The sequence below is a fragment of the Erythranthe guttata genome, chromosome 4 (genome assembly GCF_056151865.1).
Source record: "Erythranthe guttata isolate IM_541 chromosome 4, IM_541, whole genome shotgun sequence".
Classification (NCBI taxonomy): domain Eukaryota; kingdom Viridiplantae; phylum Streptophyta; class Magnoliopsida; order Lamiales; family Phrymaceae; genus Erythranthe; species Erythranthe guttata.
The window spans coordinates 20506741-20523757 of record NC_142536.1 but is presented as its reverse complement, the minus strand read 5'-3'; the positions used below and the strand labels follow the sequence as shown (position 1 = coordinate 20523757).

The 17017-nt window shown below is 37.8% G+C and overlaps 4 protein-coding genes across 4 annotated transcripts; 1 reads left to right on the top strand and 3 right to left on the bottom strand.

Annotated features, from left to right (window-relative positions):
- Nucleotides 1-302: 302 nt before the first annotated feature.
- On the top strand, nt 303-2996 carry LOC105974156 (tubulin alpha-5 chain). The gene is made up of 5 exons (XM_012999227.2): nt 303-597; nt 1018-1232; nt 1621-1820; nt 1907-2415; nt 2501-2996. The coding sequence occupies exons 1-5, from the start codon at nt 485-487 to the stop codon at nt 2811-2813; spliced, it is 1350 nt and encodes a 449-aa protein (XP_012854681.1). The 5' UTR covers nt 303-484; the 3' UTR covers nt 2814-2996.
- On the bottom strand, nt 2680-5197 carry LOC148771388 (uncharacterized). Its single transcript, XM_088817386.1, has 6 exons — nt 4907-5197; nt 4507-4628; nt 4194-4299; nt 3918-4064; nt 3473-3670; nt 2680-3370 (listed from the first exon to the last, which is right to left on the bottom strand). The coding sequence occupies exons 2-6, from the start codon at nt 4552-4554 to the stop codon at nt 3267-3269; spliced, it is 603 nt and encodes a 200-aa protein (XP_088673512.1). The 5' UTR covers nt 4555-4628; nt 4907-5197; the 3' UTR covers nt 2680-3266.
- Nucleotides 5198-6049: 852 nt separating this feature from the next.
- On the bottom strand, nt 6050-7310 carry LOC105974155 (ethylene-responsive transcription factor RAP2-11). Its single transcript, XM_012999225.2, has one exon. It carries the CDS (start codon nt 7182-7184, stop codon nt 6360-6362), a length of 825 nt encoding a protein of 274 aa, XP_012854679.1. The 5' UTR covers nt 7185-7310; the 3' UTR covers nt 6050-6359.
- Nucleotides 7311-8291: 981 nt separating this feature from the next.
- On the bottom strand, nt 8292-16412 carry LOC105956022 (uncharacterized). Its single transcript, XM_012979839.2, has 20 exons — nt 14855-16412; nt 14004-14207; nt 13577-13681; nt 13404-13469; nt 13158-13322; nt 12954-13028; nt 12707-12861; nt 11869-12004; nt 11712-11781; nt 11495-11622; nt 11339-11395; nt 10547-10732; nt 10330-10422; nt 10086-10171; nt 9930-9996; nt 9780-9846; nt 9558-9694; nt 9180-9271; nt 8998-9064; nt 8292-8920 (listed from the first exon to the last, which is right to left on the bottom strand). The coding sequence occupies exons 1-20, from the start codon at nt 16082-16084 to the stop codon at nt 8756-8758; spliced, it is 3351 nt and encodes a 1116-aa protein (XP_012835293.1). The 5' UTR covers nt 16085-16412; the 3' UTR covers nt 8292-8755.
- Nucleotides 16413-17017: the final 605 nt, after the last annotated feature.

Here is a 17017-nt window from a genome sequence, read left to right as displayed (position 1 = left end):
AACTTAATAACATTTCCCTCTAAAAAATATTCCCAAAATTTGAACTTCTCCTCACATGGGTACACGTGGTCCAGCTTCCAATCCAACATACAGTTTTCCCAAATTACCCTCACTCTCACCCATAACATACCAATGGAGCAATGAGTATTTATGTCATTTACCCCTTTGGGCCGTGGGAAGCTGCGAAGTCCAACAGTGAGATGTCGAGATGGTCTGGGCCCACATCACAGCTGGCACCAAATGGTGGGGCCATACGGATTCCAACCATTTTATCAAATCCCGTAAATAATTTCCCATACGCCCACTCTCACTCACTCCCCCCTAAAACAAATACATATACTGGTTTAGAAAGAGAAAATATCTCTTTCTTAATTTTGAAATCACAGACCTAAACAGAGAGAGAGAAAGGACAGGGTTTAGGCTGTTGTGTTGTGTAGCAGTATTCATCTGAAGAAAAATCGTAAAGAGAGAAAGAGAAGGAAAAATGAGAGAAATAATAAGCATACACATAGGGCAAGCCGGGATTCAGGTCGGGAATTCTTGCTGGGAGCTGTACTGCCTCGAGCATGGTATTCAGCCAGATGGCATGATGCCTAGGTATTATTTCTCTATTTTTACCCTTTTTTTGCGTTTGCATTTGCACTTGTCTTTCGTTTTTATGTTGAATGAGATTTGTGGATATGACCAAGTGTTCTGATCTGCTGCATTATTCTGTGTTTGACTCGATCTTCAGATTTTATTCGTCATTGTGTTTTTTTGCTGCAGTAGAAAGTTTCGTGGCTGGATCTTCTATTTAGATTTAAATTTTTCTGTCTGATTATACTTTTTGCTTCGATTTCAAATGTGCCAAGTTGTGAGCAGTTGTGGCTTAAATCCCCAAATCGAAGAGGTTTCTGTAAAAGCTCGATTTGTAAACAGCTTCTAGAAATTAAATGTTTTTTTATTCCCTCTAATTTTTTTTTTCAAATTTCTAGATTTGTGAATTTGATCCGTAATTTTGTGTGTGGGAACTTGCAGTGACACCACGTTCGGTGTGGGGCATGATGCTTTCAACACCTTCTTCAGCGAGACTGGATCAGGAAAGCATGTACCAAGAGCTATATTTGTTGATCTTGAACCTACGGTTATTGATGAAGTCAGAACTGGGACTTATCGCCAGCTTTTCCACCCGGAACAGCTCATCTCTGGAAAGGAAGATGCCGCCAACAATTTCGCTAGAGGCCATTATACTGGTTAAGATCCACCATATTTACAGATTTGAAGTTTCCTTTTTCATTAGATCTTTCCCCCCTTTTGTCCAATTTGTTCATAAATCAAGTCAAAGTTTGTGTTAATTGATCATATACTACATCACTACCTCTCAATCCCTGATTTTTGGAGTTCTAGATACTCGTCAGAATAGTTACATAGCTACATTATTGCCATATAGTACATTAATTGAATGTTTTATTTATGTTTACATGTAAGACTGATCTGCTCTTACGAACAAAGTTAATTGAACTTAAAAACATTTGACATTTTTTTTCTTCCATTTTTGATATAGTGCGTGATAGCTTGTCAGTAGTTACATCTGCATATATGTCAAACCACTGACTGTTACTTGTGATATTTTGTTTGCAGTTGGGAAAGAGATTGTTGATTTATGCCTTGACCGAGTAAGGAAGTTGGCTGATAACTGCACAGGCTTGCAAGGGTTTTTGGTTTTCAATGCTGTAGGTGGCGGTACTGGTTCTGGATTGGGTTCTTTACTCTTGGAACGCCTCTCTGTTGACTACGGAAAGAAGTCAAAGCTTGGTTTCACCATCTATCCTTCACCCCAGGTTTGTTAGACTTTTACTTAAACTATTAACAGATGTTTTTCATTATGACATGGATTAGGTAATTGATTTAAATTCTCAATTAACAGGTGTCCACTGCAGTTGTTGAGCCATACAATAGTGTTCTCTCCACTCATTCTCTTCTCGAGCACACTGATGTGGCAGTCCTCTTGGACAATGAAGCCATTTACGATATTTGCCGCAGGTCTTTAGATATCGAGAGGCCAACATACACCAATTTGAATCGATTGATTTCTCAAGTTATTTCATCTTTGACTACTTCTTTGCGTTTCGATGGGGCCATTAATGTCGATGTGACTGAGTTCCAAACCAATCTTGTACCATATCCTCGCATCCATTTCATGCTCTCGTCATACGCACCCGTGATATCAGCCGAGAAAGCATACCATGAACAGCTATCTGTACCTGAGATCACAAATGCAGTATTTGAACCATCCAGTATGATGGCAAAATGTGATCCACGACATGGGAAATACATGGCTTGTTGTTTAATGTATCGTGGAGATGTTGTTCCCAAGGATGTCAATGCTGCTGTTGCCACCATCAAGACAAAACGAACTGTTCAGTTCGTGGACTGGTAAGAAAAAAGTTCTTGCAATTTCCAATTCTTTTACTTTCGACTATTATTATAATTCTAAGAAATCATTCTTTGATTTGAAAAGGTGCCCAACTGGATTTAAGTGTGGAATTAACTATCAACCTCCAACGGTGGTGCCTGGAGGAGATCTTGCCAAAGTGCAGCGAGCCGTGTGCATGATCAGCAACAACACAGCCGTGGCTGAAGTGTTTTCGCGCATTGACCACAAATTTGATCTCATGTATTCAAAGAGGGCTTTTGTTCACTGGTACGTAGGGGAAGGAATGGAGGAAGGTGAGTTCAGTGAAGCTCGTGAAGATTTGGCTGCACTTGAAAAGGACTACGAAGAAGTTGGTGCAGAGGGTGTTGAGGAAGAAGACGATGGTGAAGATTATTAATATAGTTCTAAGTTTGTTGAGTTGAGAGGGGGTTTGGATTCTAAGTAGCCCCACTCTATTTGTGTATTATTAAGGTTCCTGTTTTTATTATTGTACTAACTTTAGTTGGATCCTACTTATGTTTTCTCTCAAGTACTGTCTAAATTTCTATGGTATGAAAATATGCATCTCGACTTTTGCAAACTATACATGGCTATTGACAGTTATATCGTACTTGTTGCTGGATATAAGGTTTAGTTTATGAAAGAAGTGAAACTGTACAAGTTATAGCCCTTCTTTTTACAACCCCGGAAAATTTCATCGGGTAAAATTTCATGATGCGCGTGTATGTAAGATATATGTACTTGAGCTATGTTAGCATCTACAACTCATAGCACAGGTCCACACAGCTGGGGAAATGTAGTAATAGAAAACAGTCACTGTATTTACGACCAACGGAATCATCATCGTGAATTATTTACCACCAAGAGGAGAATGAGAATGTGATGCAGATGAAGAAGGATCCGACGAGTCTGATTGCTCGGCCTTTGGTTGGACAATGTTATCATCTCCTACATCTGAAATGGCACAACAAAGTGTGTATCTCAGAAACACGAACACCACTTCTCCAGGAAATTTATTGACAGAGAAATAGATAGAGAGAGAGAGAGAGGGAGTACTAGGTTCGGGTTCGGGTTCAGGTTCAGGTTCAAGGGTGAGATTTAGGTCAAAGTTTGCCATGTAGATTGGATTAGACTCTACACTATTCGATGGTGATGCAACAGCCCTTCGATCGTGAACTAGAGGAGTACCTATCTCGATCAACGGTTCATTATTCCCCATAACATTAATATTTGGTAAGGGGAACTGTTGTTGCCCTGTACATATAATATCATCCAATAAGCTTTCTTCGCACACAACAACATGCTGCTATACCAGTTTACTGCTAATCATAAATCCCAAACTCCACAAGCAAACCGACATTCTTGAAAATAAAATTAACTATACTAAGTCAATCAAAACTTATCTCATAAATAAACCAAACTCCATACTTATACGAAAAAGAAAAAAACAAAATATATATATACGGGACCGGTTATCCAGGATATTAGAAGTCTGTCTTACTTGGCGGATTGTTAGCATTGCGACCATTCATGAGTTGTACCTGCTGCGAAAGCAACCTGTTGAATTCTATTATTTGGTCCCTGAGAACCAGCCTCGTATGATAAGCTCTGAAAAAATCCTGATTATCCATTTCCAGCTTCTCCCAAACTGAATTACAAAAAAAAAAAAAAAAAAAAAAAACACGAAAAAGAGTAAAAAATCACACAAACTGGAGCTGAAAATTGAAATGCATATTTAATATTTTATTCTGAGTTAAAAGCAGGTAGTGATCGATACCTCTCTTAATAAAATCCGGGTTGATATTAATCCCAGTAGAGACTGCATCTATGGTTTCATTTTTGGTCATGTATCTACTGATGCACTCCTCTATGTAATAATGCACCTGATATTTCAATATAATCAAATCTTGATAATCATATTCATTTGCAAGAAACCATATACACCGAAACGAAAAGTATTTATTATCTTATCCTCCCAAGTCCAAATATCATACAAGAAAATAGATCGATTTTTCGTTTGTTTTTCTATGAACAAATAAGTGATGCCGCAATTAATTAGTTGTTTTCTGATCTGAGCTCAAATACTTAACCTCATCTATTTGTTCATGTAAGAGTCTTCTTCTTTCCTCGTCGGGCATTTTCGTGCCTTTCTGCTCGTAAATTCTTCCAAACTAGAGTGTATACTTTCTCGACAATCGCTCGTTTGATGAACCTATCAAAACACAATAAGAGTTAGTAAAACAGAGTATGCAAAAATGGAAAAAAGCACATGCAACTAATCAAAAACTGCTACATCCACACAAGATCAATCAAAATTCAAAGGTTTAGCTACTCTCTCTCTCTCTCTCTCTCTCTCTCTCTCTCTCTCTCTCTCTCTCTCTCTCTCTCTCACACACACACACACACACACACACACACACACACACACACACGCACGCACAATGAAAGGAAAAAAAAGAACAAGAAAGATATTGAAGAAAGATCACAAACCGACGTCGAATCTTGTTGAATAGAGGAGGAAATCGAAAACGTAAACGAGCGAAACTAATTTGTTTTCATTCTTTGGATATGAAGTCTGGAGCAGTAGTGAATTCTACGGAGAAAATGAAACTGAAAGGGAAGAAAAACATAACAAATATTTGGTTAGTATTATTATGTATGTGAAAGCAGAGCACTTAATTCTGAGTTCTGAGTTCTGAGTTGTGGCAGCAGAATTAGATTCAAATATTTCCTCTTTGTATTCAAGGAAACACAAACTTATTAAACCTATTCAGTTTTTATTCCCGCAGATTTTTTCATATTAATTTACAAGGAATTCTTCTACTTATTGAATTCTGTTGTCAATACAATTCTGTTGGGATGTAACTACTTCTTTCAGTTTGGAGTTTCTCATCTCTCTTAAAAAACTGTCCAACTATAACACAAATATGTATAAAAAAAATAATAATCTGAAAAGTTTTTGTATATATTAAATTTCGTTTCCACTCATTTAAATTCGAAAACTTTCAATTTTTTGGAACATTATTTTTCATTCTGATTTTAAAAGGTTGTGATTTCCGATTTTTCCTATTTTTTTAGTTTTTGAAATTATATATGAGATTTTGATTTTTGTTCCGATTTAAATACAATTAAAAAAATCTAAAAAAAAAAGTTCAAAAATTACATTAATATTTATTTTATATCATGGTGAATAAAAAAAAAAAAAAAATCCGTGAACCGATTTCGATCCAAAACTTTCTGATTTTGGAACAATTTACTTGCTTTTAACCTTATTATACAGTTGACACGCCAAAGACTTGCATATTAGAAAGTCGAATATTCACATTATTATTTTTAGTATATACTTATATTTCAGCAACAAATTCTAAATATTGTTCTTGTCCAACGCTTGGAGCTAATGTTAAGTACAACAAGAACTAGACGGCAGAAAAGTGTTGTAATATTTGAAATGGCACAGTCCGTACAAGAAATTCCGGAAACTGCCAAAACAAAACGTACAAATTTGACATACATGATAATACAAACACACGAGTCCGTAATCATCTTACTTATTTCTACTAGTTTCCAGATCACCATTCAGATCACAAATGTACGTGTTGAACATAGTACACGAACAATGTATTGATTGTACTAGGTTTGTTCACATTGATATAAGCAAGAAAAAAAAACATATATAATTATGAATATGCTTTCTAGTTTAACTTCATCTTTCAATAAGCTGGCCAAAATCCAAGCAGAAGGTCCTGTTTTCGATCTCAATTGTGTCCAATAAACAAATCTAAATTAATGATGAGTGCACATTGGATCATCCCCTAATAGTACTTTCTCATGAATTATCTAACCATTTTTTTTAAGAAAAAAAGAAGACGAGAATCACTTGTTCCCGAATACGATTTTGGCGAAGATAGATATAAGATCCGCTCGAAAAGTTAAAACAACAGTTTTAAATCGGACAGAACATATGGCACAAAGTTGTGATATCCCAAAAAGAATCATTGGAGTACTCGTTGATATTGTCCCAATACTCACTCACACCATTCATTGCATAGAGCGATGCTGATATCTGTCTTTCGACTTTGATCCTTTCGAAATCCGTAAATCCCGTTTCGTTTTGGACCTCAACTTCTCTTTTCGCGTCAAAAAAGCCATCTTCTTGAATAGCCATCTTCTCAAAATCAACCTGATTATAATAAGCAGAAGGTTGATCACAATAATAATGATCCAAGTGAGTGGACCCCACTTCGTACCCTCCCACGAAACAACTCAAATCCGGCTTGTACGGAGCGAAAACGGGATATCCGGCCTCCACCACATTGCTACATTGGGAACTAGTGGAACTAATAGGTGGAGAAACAACACTCTTGGCAATAATGGTTTCTTGATTATTAGGATTAGGATTAGGATTAGGATTAGGATTAGGATTAGGGGGGGTGGGCTTATTAATGTTGTTAAGGGTTCTCTTTTGGTGGAGGAGGTTGCGGATTTTCAAGGAGAGAGCGGGATTGCATGGGGCAGCACCGTTGGAGAAGTTGGTGCGTCGGGACGAGCCGCGAAGGAGGCAGGCGGCTTCGTCGTAGGCATGAGCAGCCTCCTCAGCGGTGTCGAAAGTACCGAGCCACATGCGGATCTTCTGAGTGGTGTTCTTGATTTCGGCAACCCATTTGCCGGAGGGTCTTTGCCTCACGCCGACGAACTTGGTGTTCTTGTGTGTGACTCTGTTTATTAATGGTTTGTGAGTGGGGTTATTGTGGATTTGAAGATCATCCATGTTTTTTGTTTTGATTGATGATATAATATTTATTGAGGCTTAAAAAAAGAAAGTAAAGAAGAGGAGTTGTTTCTTATAGAAGGGATGGGTATTGGGTAATTTGTCTTGATTAGTTTTGTCTGGTTTTGTGGAGAGTTTGTTCCATGTAAAGAGTTGACTGAAATTTCAAAGCTGTGAGTCGTAAGCATGACCAATTAATTATGTTTAAATGTTTATTTGTTTTTTTTCTGCAAGGCGTGCCTATTCCCATTTCTCTATATTGCTCAACACGTTCTTTAATTTTATATTTTTATTTTTATGTTTTTGTCCATAACTCTACATTCTAAATTTATGTGTGACATACTATATTTATACCAAGTTTGGATCATGAGTTCCCGGGTTTTCATTCGCTCTAACTGACAGAATATAGTTGCTTTTCAAGAATCATGCCACAAATTGTAGGCCACTATGTGTGCAAAGAATATATTGAAGTTTTTGCGTCAAGAGATTCTGGTTTGCATACTATTGCACAAGAACGTAGTTTTACACCGTCGGACGTATTTTTGTCAAAGTAAAGAAAGTACTATACATGGGGGCCATCTCTTTGTAACACACGAATGGGACTGAAAAACAAAGCCTAAAGTCAAATGTAGTTGTACATGAAGACAATCTATACCCTTTTTGAATCTTAATTAATAATATTTCTTTCTTTCTCCAATTGGTCAAATCACTATAGGCATATAGTTTAGTTGCAGTCACGAAGGCCTGCCTAATTTTCTCATAAATTAATTATTAATTTCCTTAAAAAAATTCGAAATCTCTTAGGGGCTGCCACTTGGACATAAACCTTGTAAGAATCATTGTATTTCTTGATAGCATGCTGCTCTTACAGGAATCTATATTAACATAAACCACCAAAAACAAAACAAAAAATTTTATTAGATTAAAAATTCATGCTCCTATAATAACCTACAAAGCAGAATCTTGTGTTTGAAGATCAAAGACCAACTATATTAGATTAAACATTCATGCTCGTATAACAATCGACAACGCAGAGTGAAGATCCAACTATGGTTAGTTTGAGAAAAAAACAAAGAGGCTTAAAAATCATATACTAGAGGCAAAAGATGAAACCTTAAACTCCATGTATTATATTCTCTCACTCGAAAACCATTATTCCCAACTCATAGTCGACAAATAAAAAATATAAAATTACCTTACATGTTCATCCAAGGAACAATATGATTTGACCAAAACTGCAGACATTGTTTGCCTTTCTCACAACCCTCAAATATCACAATTGCCAAATGAAATCTTTTCACCCAAAAAAAAACGAAAAAAAAGAAAAGAAAAAAACTCCAACCCCCTCAACCAAAAAAGGGGGACAAAGAGCAATTATGTTTTGAAAGCAAGAAAGATCTTTTAATATACAAACTCTATCGACAAAATGACTTGTGAAAATGCATTCACACTCGAGACCAAACGCGCAACGACAGGTTGATTGATGCATAAACCATTTCCAAATTGAAATGCTGAAAAGAGTCCTCATCCGAAAGAAACGAGGAACAAATAAATATAAAGATTGGCACAAACTATGATGAGAGGATAGATTGCAATGCAAGCTGCTGCTGAGGCTGTAAGGAAGACCATGTAGACGCCAGAGTGGATGGAGGTAGTGTCTGCTGTAGCTGCCTCAACAAATTCACCATCCTGCTAAATGTTTGCTGTGAGGCTAGATCATTGCCCGAACACAGAACCTGTAACAAAAATATTATGTCATACAAATGTAAGAAAAGAATATTGTTAACGTCATCAATTTGCTTAGAGAACTAACCTCAGCAAATACGGAAACAATTTTGGGGAGATACTGATTGTTGGGACCCAAAAGTTCCCTATCAGAACTGAAAAAAGGAAAAGAAATGGTCAGCAAGTAAAATTGGGGATGCAAGTAAATAGAAATGACGATAGATTTAAAAAAGAAAAAAAAAATGAGATGAAGCTGGGTCGAGTCCCGACCTCTCGACCATTGAGCAAAGCAGGTCATGAACAACTTTGGCTTCGATGATGTCACCCTTTATTGGCAAACAACTCAACCAGGCAGGAACCACCTATTAGTAAGTTTTTGCAGTTAGAATCAACGAATTATTGGAAGAGACAAGAAATATTAGCATGACAGTTAAAAACAAAGATTTAGAGAATTAAAAGTTTAAGATAACTCAACCGCAACAAGTTGCCATCACTGAAAGTGATAATTGAAAAGGACAGTACAAGCAAAAGAAAAATGGACTAGGCAAATGAAGCCTAAAGACAACATGGCACATGAAAATGGATTTCTACACTTAAAACAGCAAAAAACGAACCAAAAAAGAAAAAGAAAAAAAAAAGAAAATTTACCTGAGCTGAATCAATGCTGTCACGATGAAACTGACAAATCTTCCCCAGAGCTGAAACGGCATTATCGTATGCCATCACGTTGTCTGGCTGCAACGCATTGGGATGCCTTATAACAAAATTGAGCCTGGAAAGAGACTCTGAACAAGATAAATAAAAGAGGTCAGTTTACTGATATCAAACCAGAAATTTGATTCTACGAGTTCAAATACAAGTAAACTTTACCTCCAACAAGTGGTTTAAATACAGAACCTCCATACTCTGCACATACCCCTAGTCCATACACAGCAGCCTGAGGAACAAAGGCAATTCAGATATCCACAAGTCAGATTATTAACACTAGGTTACTGTCCTACATTAAGTGCTTTTGCGTACCTGTCGGACATCTGGATTTTCATCATTGCATGCCTCCAATAGGAAAGGAAGATATGTATCATAGTACCTAGCATACATAAAAAAAAAGGTGGAACTACATAAGAATTTCATGACCGAAACCAAATTCAGTATTTGTTTAGTGAAATGTGTACACACTTTAGAGCTGCTCCATGGCATTGCTCAGCTACGTCATCAAATATGCAAATTGCAATTCTTCTCTCTTCAGCTGTCCTATCCTTTCCCTGCAGGAATAATAACCTCTGTCATGATGTGTCAAAATTAATGTGTATGGACTGATTGTCCAATTGTCATTATGTACTCTGAATCGAAATTCCGTGACAATCCCTTGCAAACAAACAGGGGAAGATAATAAGTACAAGGAATAGAGAGGTTGACTCACCCACATAGGCATTAGGTATGATGACAGTTCATCAAAGAACGGCAGAAAGGAAGCCTTAAATGTTTTGATTAAAGTTCCCAACAACTCACCCACCTGAAGCAACAAGACCCAAAGAAAAACACTCAGAACTTTCAGTAGGAACTTTTTGGCATGATTTAACAACTGAATGAATTTGACTAAAATTAGAATCCAAATCATCAACGCATAATCAACTAACTTGGTCAAATACTTCTTCCTCTTGCTCATTTTCCTCTTTAAGCAATTCTCCCTCCTCAGCATCAAAATCTTCAGCTTTGGCTCTTTCAGCTCTCTCTTTTTTTCTATCTGAGCTAGCTGTGATAACCAGCTTTATCTCATCCACAACACTTCTAACCTGACTCTCATCTAGAAGTGGTCCAGAAATCTGAGAGAAATATTATATGGTGAATGATGAATCAAGGACCAGCAGCTGATAAAGTGAACTCGAACAAATTTCCAATTACGACGAGATAAAACTAAAACAATTTAAGATAGTAACTTGCATCACATAAATGAGGCTACTGCAATCATATTTATATATTTTCCCAACTACAAACTGGGTTCTGCCTTAGCACAACCTTACAGTTCTATTTCACAATGAAGACTCAATATCAATTATAAAACCTAATCACTCGAAGATCTGAAGCTCAAAATATAAAGTACCGAGTGGCGGAATATAGAAACCATAATTAGCATTTCAAAAGCACCGCACAAAAAAGTTCAAATCATTGTACATTTACCATACCATTTGCAGGAAGACAACTTATTAACATTTTAGGACAAGAAACACAACATAGATTTCAATTGTTATTTTTTTGGCCCACTTGCAGAGCAAAGTTGCTACCTACGTGAAGGATCAGATATAGAAACTACAAGCAAAATTTCACATCTTAATCTTGTGTTTGATATACTATTAAGTTGCAACCACGCTATCCATGTGGAAATATTGGTTAACACATGTGTATTCTAATTTATGAAAGAAGTGACCCACCTGCAGACATTCACTCAATGCGTCCAACATATTTGCGCATATATCTGTATCCGGTTCCTGCATGACAAGATAATCATAGCTATCAGTCCCCAGATACAACTAAGACCAACAACAAAATGTGAAAAACAGATGTCCAATATTTACAATAACTAATACCTTATGTAAAGCTTCTACTAAAGCAGGAAATATGTAGTCAGACAGCTGCTTAATATATGTCTCATTACGACCCTGAGCAATCCCTTTTTCCACAGCCAGTTTAGCAGACCGCAATAGATCCGGCATCGCTAGAAGTAGACAGTGGACAGACAGAATATGCATTAGCAACTTCAATATTTTGTACAAGGACAAACATTCTAAGCAAATCATGTATTACCTGAAACAGCAGCCTTCCTGACTTCTTCATGGAAATAAAACTTCAACAAAGGAACCAGCGTTTGGGCAACCTAAACCAATCAAAACGAGCTATGAGACTTCAAAGTTATAATCTATCATCAAAGACATTAACCAAATACCAATGAACACCCACTAACCTGATCAATCCACGGGTAAAAACCTTCTTTCAGCTCATCAGCATAGCAGCAAAGCATATTGCAAGCAGTGGCCTTTTCTTCTAGAACACTAGTCTTAATCCCAATTCTTTTATCCCCAAGGGTGATGGTCTCCATGCTGCAAAATGTAGAATCACGCATTAGTCTTGGATACAATTACATGAAAGATGATAATTATGCAGGCATGCTTTCAACATTAATAACATTAAAGCCAGTAACCAAAGTAAAGAAGAGGCAAACTGGTTCACACACAACAATGTTACTTCAATCTTTTATGTGACGCAATTTATCTGTTCAAAGATATTTTCAGATACAACGGGAGCTTCATGAATACAGATAATAGTCTCCAACGGATGCTGATTAAGTTAGTGAGTTCTCCAACGGATGCTGATTAAGTTAGTCAGTACCTTATGGCTAACAAAGAAAGGAAGTGACTAGTGGGAATACGAACCAGAAAACTGACTTGTTATATAACACTTGCCCAAGCATTTAAAGCTATTGGAAAAATATATTTTTTTAATCAATGTTCTGACACTAAATCACATAAATAGTATCATACAAGCACATGACATGTTATCAACCACAAATCTAACTAATTAACTTGGTCAAAAGGAAAAAAAGGTACGAAACTAGGATGCTAAGATATGCTCATAACATCAATCTTATGCTTTTATTTGGGAGGATTGGCAATTTCATCATGAGAAGGAAAGAGAAGGGAAAAAAAGACAACAAATTCGATTACAAAAGTATATTTCGTAGAGTTGAACTTCGTCCATGTATGAAAGATCCTTTAAGGACGAAATATAGAAATAAAGGATACCTTTCATCATCAGATTCATCGAGTTCGTCGTCCGAATCAGCAGATGTAATGATCACATCAGGCTTAAGCTGAGCAGACTGAAGCAATGGAGGCATAACCACATTCATGTAAGGAAGGAAATCCTGCCCTAAGCACTTGCAGAGTCTTGCCCATGCCTACAGTACAACAGAGAGATTTTTTTGAGAAGTTAGATATGCAAATATCTGAAGACATTTGGAATCCGTAGCCTCCAGGGACAATGACATACCTGTAGCATGTAACTGGTAGTGGGATCGTCTGTTTCCATTTGCGCCCCTTGTAGTGACATAAGCACTTCCATAACCTTGCATAAAATGAAAGAAATTAAATCATATTGACAATCATGATGAGTCTGAATCAGATGCTGATAACCGAAAAATTCTAATTAGGGTTCAAGAAAGCAACAACCAGAAGATCAATGTTTATCACTTACTTGTTTAGCATCTTCCTTAAATTTATCCTTTCCAACAGCCATCCCAACCAAGCTGATGCACTCCATAGCTTTAGCACGAAGCATACGGTTAGACTTGTCTGTTGCATTCACTAAGATAGCTTTCAAGTAAGGCATAACTGCATCATAGTATTTCTGGAAGTGTTCCTGTCATAATCCGATCACCGACTCAGTATACACGAAAATGTAATACATTATCAACTCAAGGACCTTTTAAAGGTTGTGTACCTGAGACGAATCGGCAACTGAAGCTAAAGCAGTCAAGGCACCCTCCTGCACCATTTGCTTGGAGTTCTGCAATTTACCAAACATAAATCAGTTTACAATAGACTACATCTACTATGGGCATAATATACATGCATATCTTGCATAACATATTTCATTCTTATATGCAACTGCACCTGCAGAAGTAGAAGCAACTTGTGCACTATCCCATCCAAATAAGGAGTCAAAATTTCTGGGGTGCAGTTTTCACTAAAGTTAAGCACAGCTGAAGCTGCATGTGCCTGCAAGCGAAAAAAATAGTTATTATTTGAACCGAATAGTCTATAATTATGGCATGGCACAAAGTTCCAGAAGCAGAACCTGAACCCTGATTAAGACAAGGACCAAGCAATAGAAACAAACTTAAACAACATCAGCAATACACATATGACTCACCCATTATACTAACAAGTAACAACAAATTAGATGTTGAAAATAACTAGAAACTTTCAGCAACTTGGTGGATGATATCCATCAGGGGAGAGAGAACATACTAAAACCGAGCAATAAGCTATACTCTCACTAGTTGAGTTCAACACTAAGAGAACAAACAAGATTACAAACCTGCACTCGAGGATTTTGGAAATCATCCATAGCTGAAGCAAGTGCCGGCAGGACCTGTTGATGGTATTGCACTTGCAAATCTGGACCCAAGTCAGTTGACAGCTGACCAATTGCATTAATAGCTGCCCATCTCACACGTGGATGAGGATGTTGAAATGAACTCAAAACCATGTTCAACACTTGCTCCAAATTCTTAATCATCACCTAAAATAATAAAACAATAGAAATTATGTTAACCAACTGTAGTTGCAAGCAAACAAACTCGCCAACAAATTTGACAGCTTGGTTAACTAATAACTAACAGGATATCACAATTTTTCATCGACCAAGTAAATATTCCCATAAAATCGTCCAACCAATCGAAGTTAAAAGAGATGGCGTCAAACTGATATAGTAAAATACCAGTCAATCAACCAGAGCCCATACCATAAAGAGCTTAAAAATTTACAACATAAAGAGAATGCGTAGGTTATGTGGCTATAATCAATAATTATTAGACGAAAAAAAGAGTCAAAAGTAAAAATAAATATTACAATTTACAACGGGCACTATACTCATCCCCCATTAATTTTCCTGCATATATACTTTTTCGGACAAGGGATACTACGTCATACACAAACCTACATGAGCACCGAATAAAACAAACAAGAAACATACAAAATATGTAGGAGAAGTGCCGAATCTACATAAAGGTCGTAAATGGTTTTATCAAGTACAGCTTTTGTGAGTGCAAACCAACTACCGTTTATACACGTAAGGCAATATTCCATAAAGCAATTAAATAACTAATAAATGATAATGGTTAGCATCAAATTCATAACTATCGCAAACGACAAATAATGTATATATACCTTCGAACAACCCTCCGCAATTTGCGCAAGAGCAATAAGGGTAGCATGAGGCTTCTGCCACTCTGGAGCAGACAGATAAGCAGGCAACTGCTCAGACGCCACTGGAACAATTGTATTCCCACCAAGCGCTATAGAGAGCCTATCTAAACATTCCTGCCCTACACTATAATTACTTGTCTCCCCTGCATCCTCATCCTTATCCTCCGCACTATGCCAATCTGGATCATCTTCCACATCCAAAAGCATCTTCATCAAATTCGCAAAAAGCCTGCTAATGAACTGAGGCAACTTCCGCATCATCCCAGGCGCTCTTTCTCGTGCTTCTGCTAGAGTGATTACAAATTCAATGGCCAGGTGACGTGTGCCTTCCTCCAAAGTCTCGGCCTCGGCTATCTGCAACATTGAGCCCACAATGTCTACAATCTGCCTGCGCAGAAACCTTGGCTCAGTCCCGGCCAACTCAATCAACAACTCCAAAGCCTCCTGTGCTGTAGCTTCCTGCCCCGAGTTCAATGCTTCAGTCAACGTACTCATCATAGACGGCAACAAATCCTGGAACCTGTCACGGTCGCTCGAGCTTGACAAGCACTGGATAAAATTAATGACGGCGCTCAAAGCTGCAATCCTGACATCCGGGTCGCGGGAATTAGTCAGCACATTCAAAAACACGTTGTGTAACTCTGTAATATAAGGAATCAACATCTCTCCTATGAATTGGGCTAATTGGGATAACATCAAGAATGCTGATTCCTGCAATTTTGGGGAATTGGAGGTTACACATTGAAACATGAAGGGCAAGAGTTCAGGCCACTGATTTTCGGGTAACAGCGAAGATGCAAGCTCCGAGATGGTGTCGCAGAGCTTTTTGATGATAGATTTCGACTCCTCGTTCTGGATTGAGGACAACAGAATACTTTTGATTGTGAAACGGGTTGATTCGTTGAGTTTGGGCCATATAAACGAGTCGTCCTGAGTCAGCTGCTTCCGGAGGAGGATTGTGGCCATGGCCCGCGCCTCGAGGTGCACCGACGATGAAAGGACGTGGGCGAGTTTGAGGGCGAGCGAGTTTGGATCGTTCTGTTTGAGCAAATTGAAGATTGACTCGGCCTGGGATCGCTGTTCGTTGGAGGATGACATCAAATTGGATATTAAATTCTCGAACGCCGCCGGGTCGGGACCCATAACCGCCGCCAGTTGGGCTTGCTGGACCTGAGTCGACACCGAATCCATTCGCCGAGTTGATAGACTAGGGTTTTTGGTTTTTGCTAGGGGTGGCGCCTCTGTATGTATCCCCTTGTTTCTCTCTCTCTCTAGAATGTCCGTATGTGCCTCTCTCTCTCTATCTCTCTCTTTCGCACACACAGAACACGTAGTGAAGGTGTGTTTCTCTGCGATTATATAGTGTGTCCCCCGGCACACAGTAAAACACAAATTCGCGGAAACGAGTGCGTGGGTATTTTCGTCTATTTGGTTATCCGAAATCGTGGGCGAATGTACAAGTACTTGAAGGGCGATGTACAGCTTCTGGAAGCGGGAAACTTGGAGGGAAAATAAAATCGACGGGAATGATGATTAGGGCATAGTAGGATACAATGTGGGATTGGTTTGTAATAATTAGGTTCTATATGAGCGGCAAAATAAATGTTAATTACTCATAATATTAATTAATTAATTGAATGAGATATAAAAGAGGTGTAAAGGTAAAACATTTGTCAATAGTGGAAACATTATATTTAATAAAACAAATTTAATTATTTTTTTAACATATAAAAGCTTTGATGAAATTGAAAAAGGCTCATTTTTTTAAGTCACAATTGAGTCCCATACTCACTGGCACAAGCTTTCGAACACATTAGATCTGACTGAAACTCACAAACTCGAACCCACTCTCACCCCGAGCTCACCAAATATGAACTCCGTGTTTCCTGCACTCAAAACTCACTCACCGAATAATGAAAAACTGAAATGACGAACATAATTCAAATTTGCATGTGTTTTCACACCCTTATCTCTGTTTCTCAATAGTTCGGAATATATAGATGAGAAAAGCAAGACGGTCTCCAAAAGGGATGGCAACCATCGTCACGACCAACTGAGGTGCCGTTGGAAGCAGACAACGTGAATTAAGTGTGGTGATACGATGAAAGATCGAAGGGGTTCCAT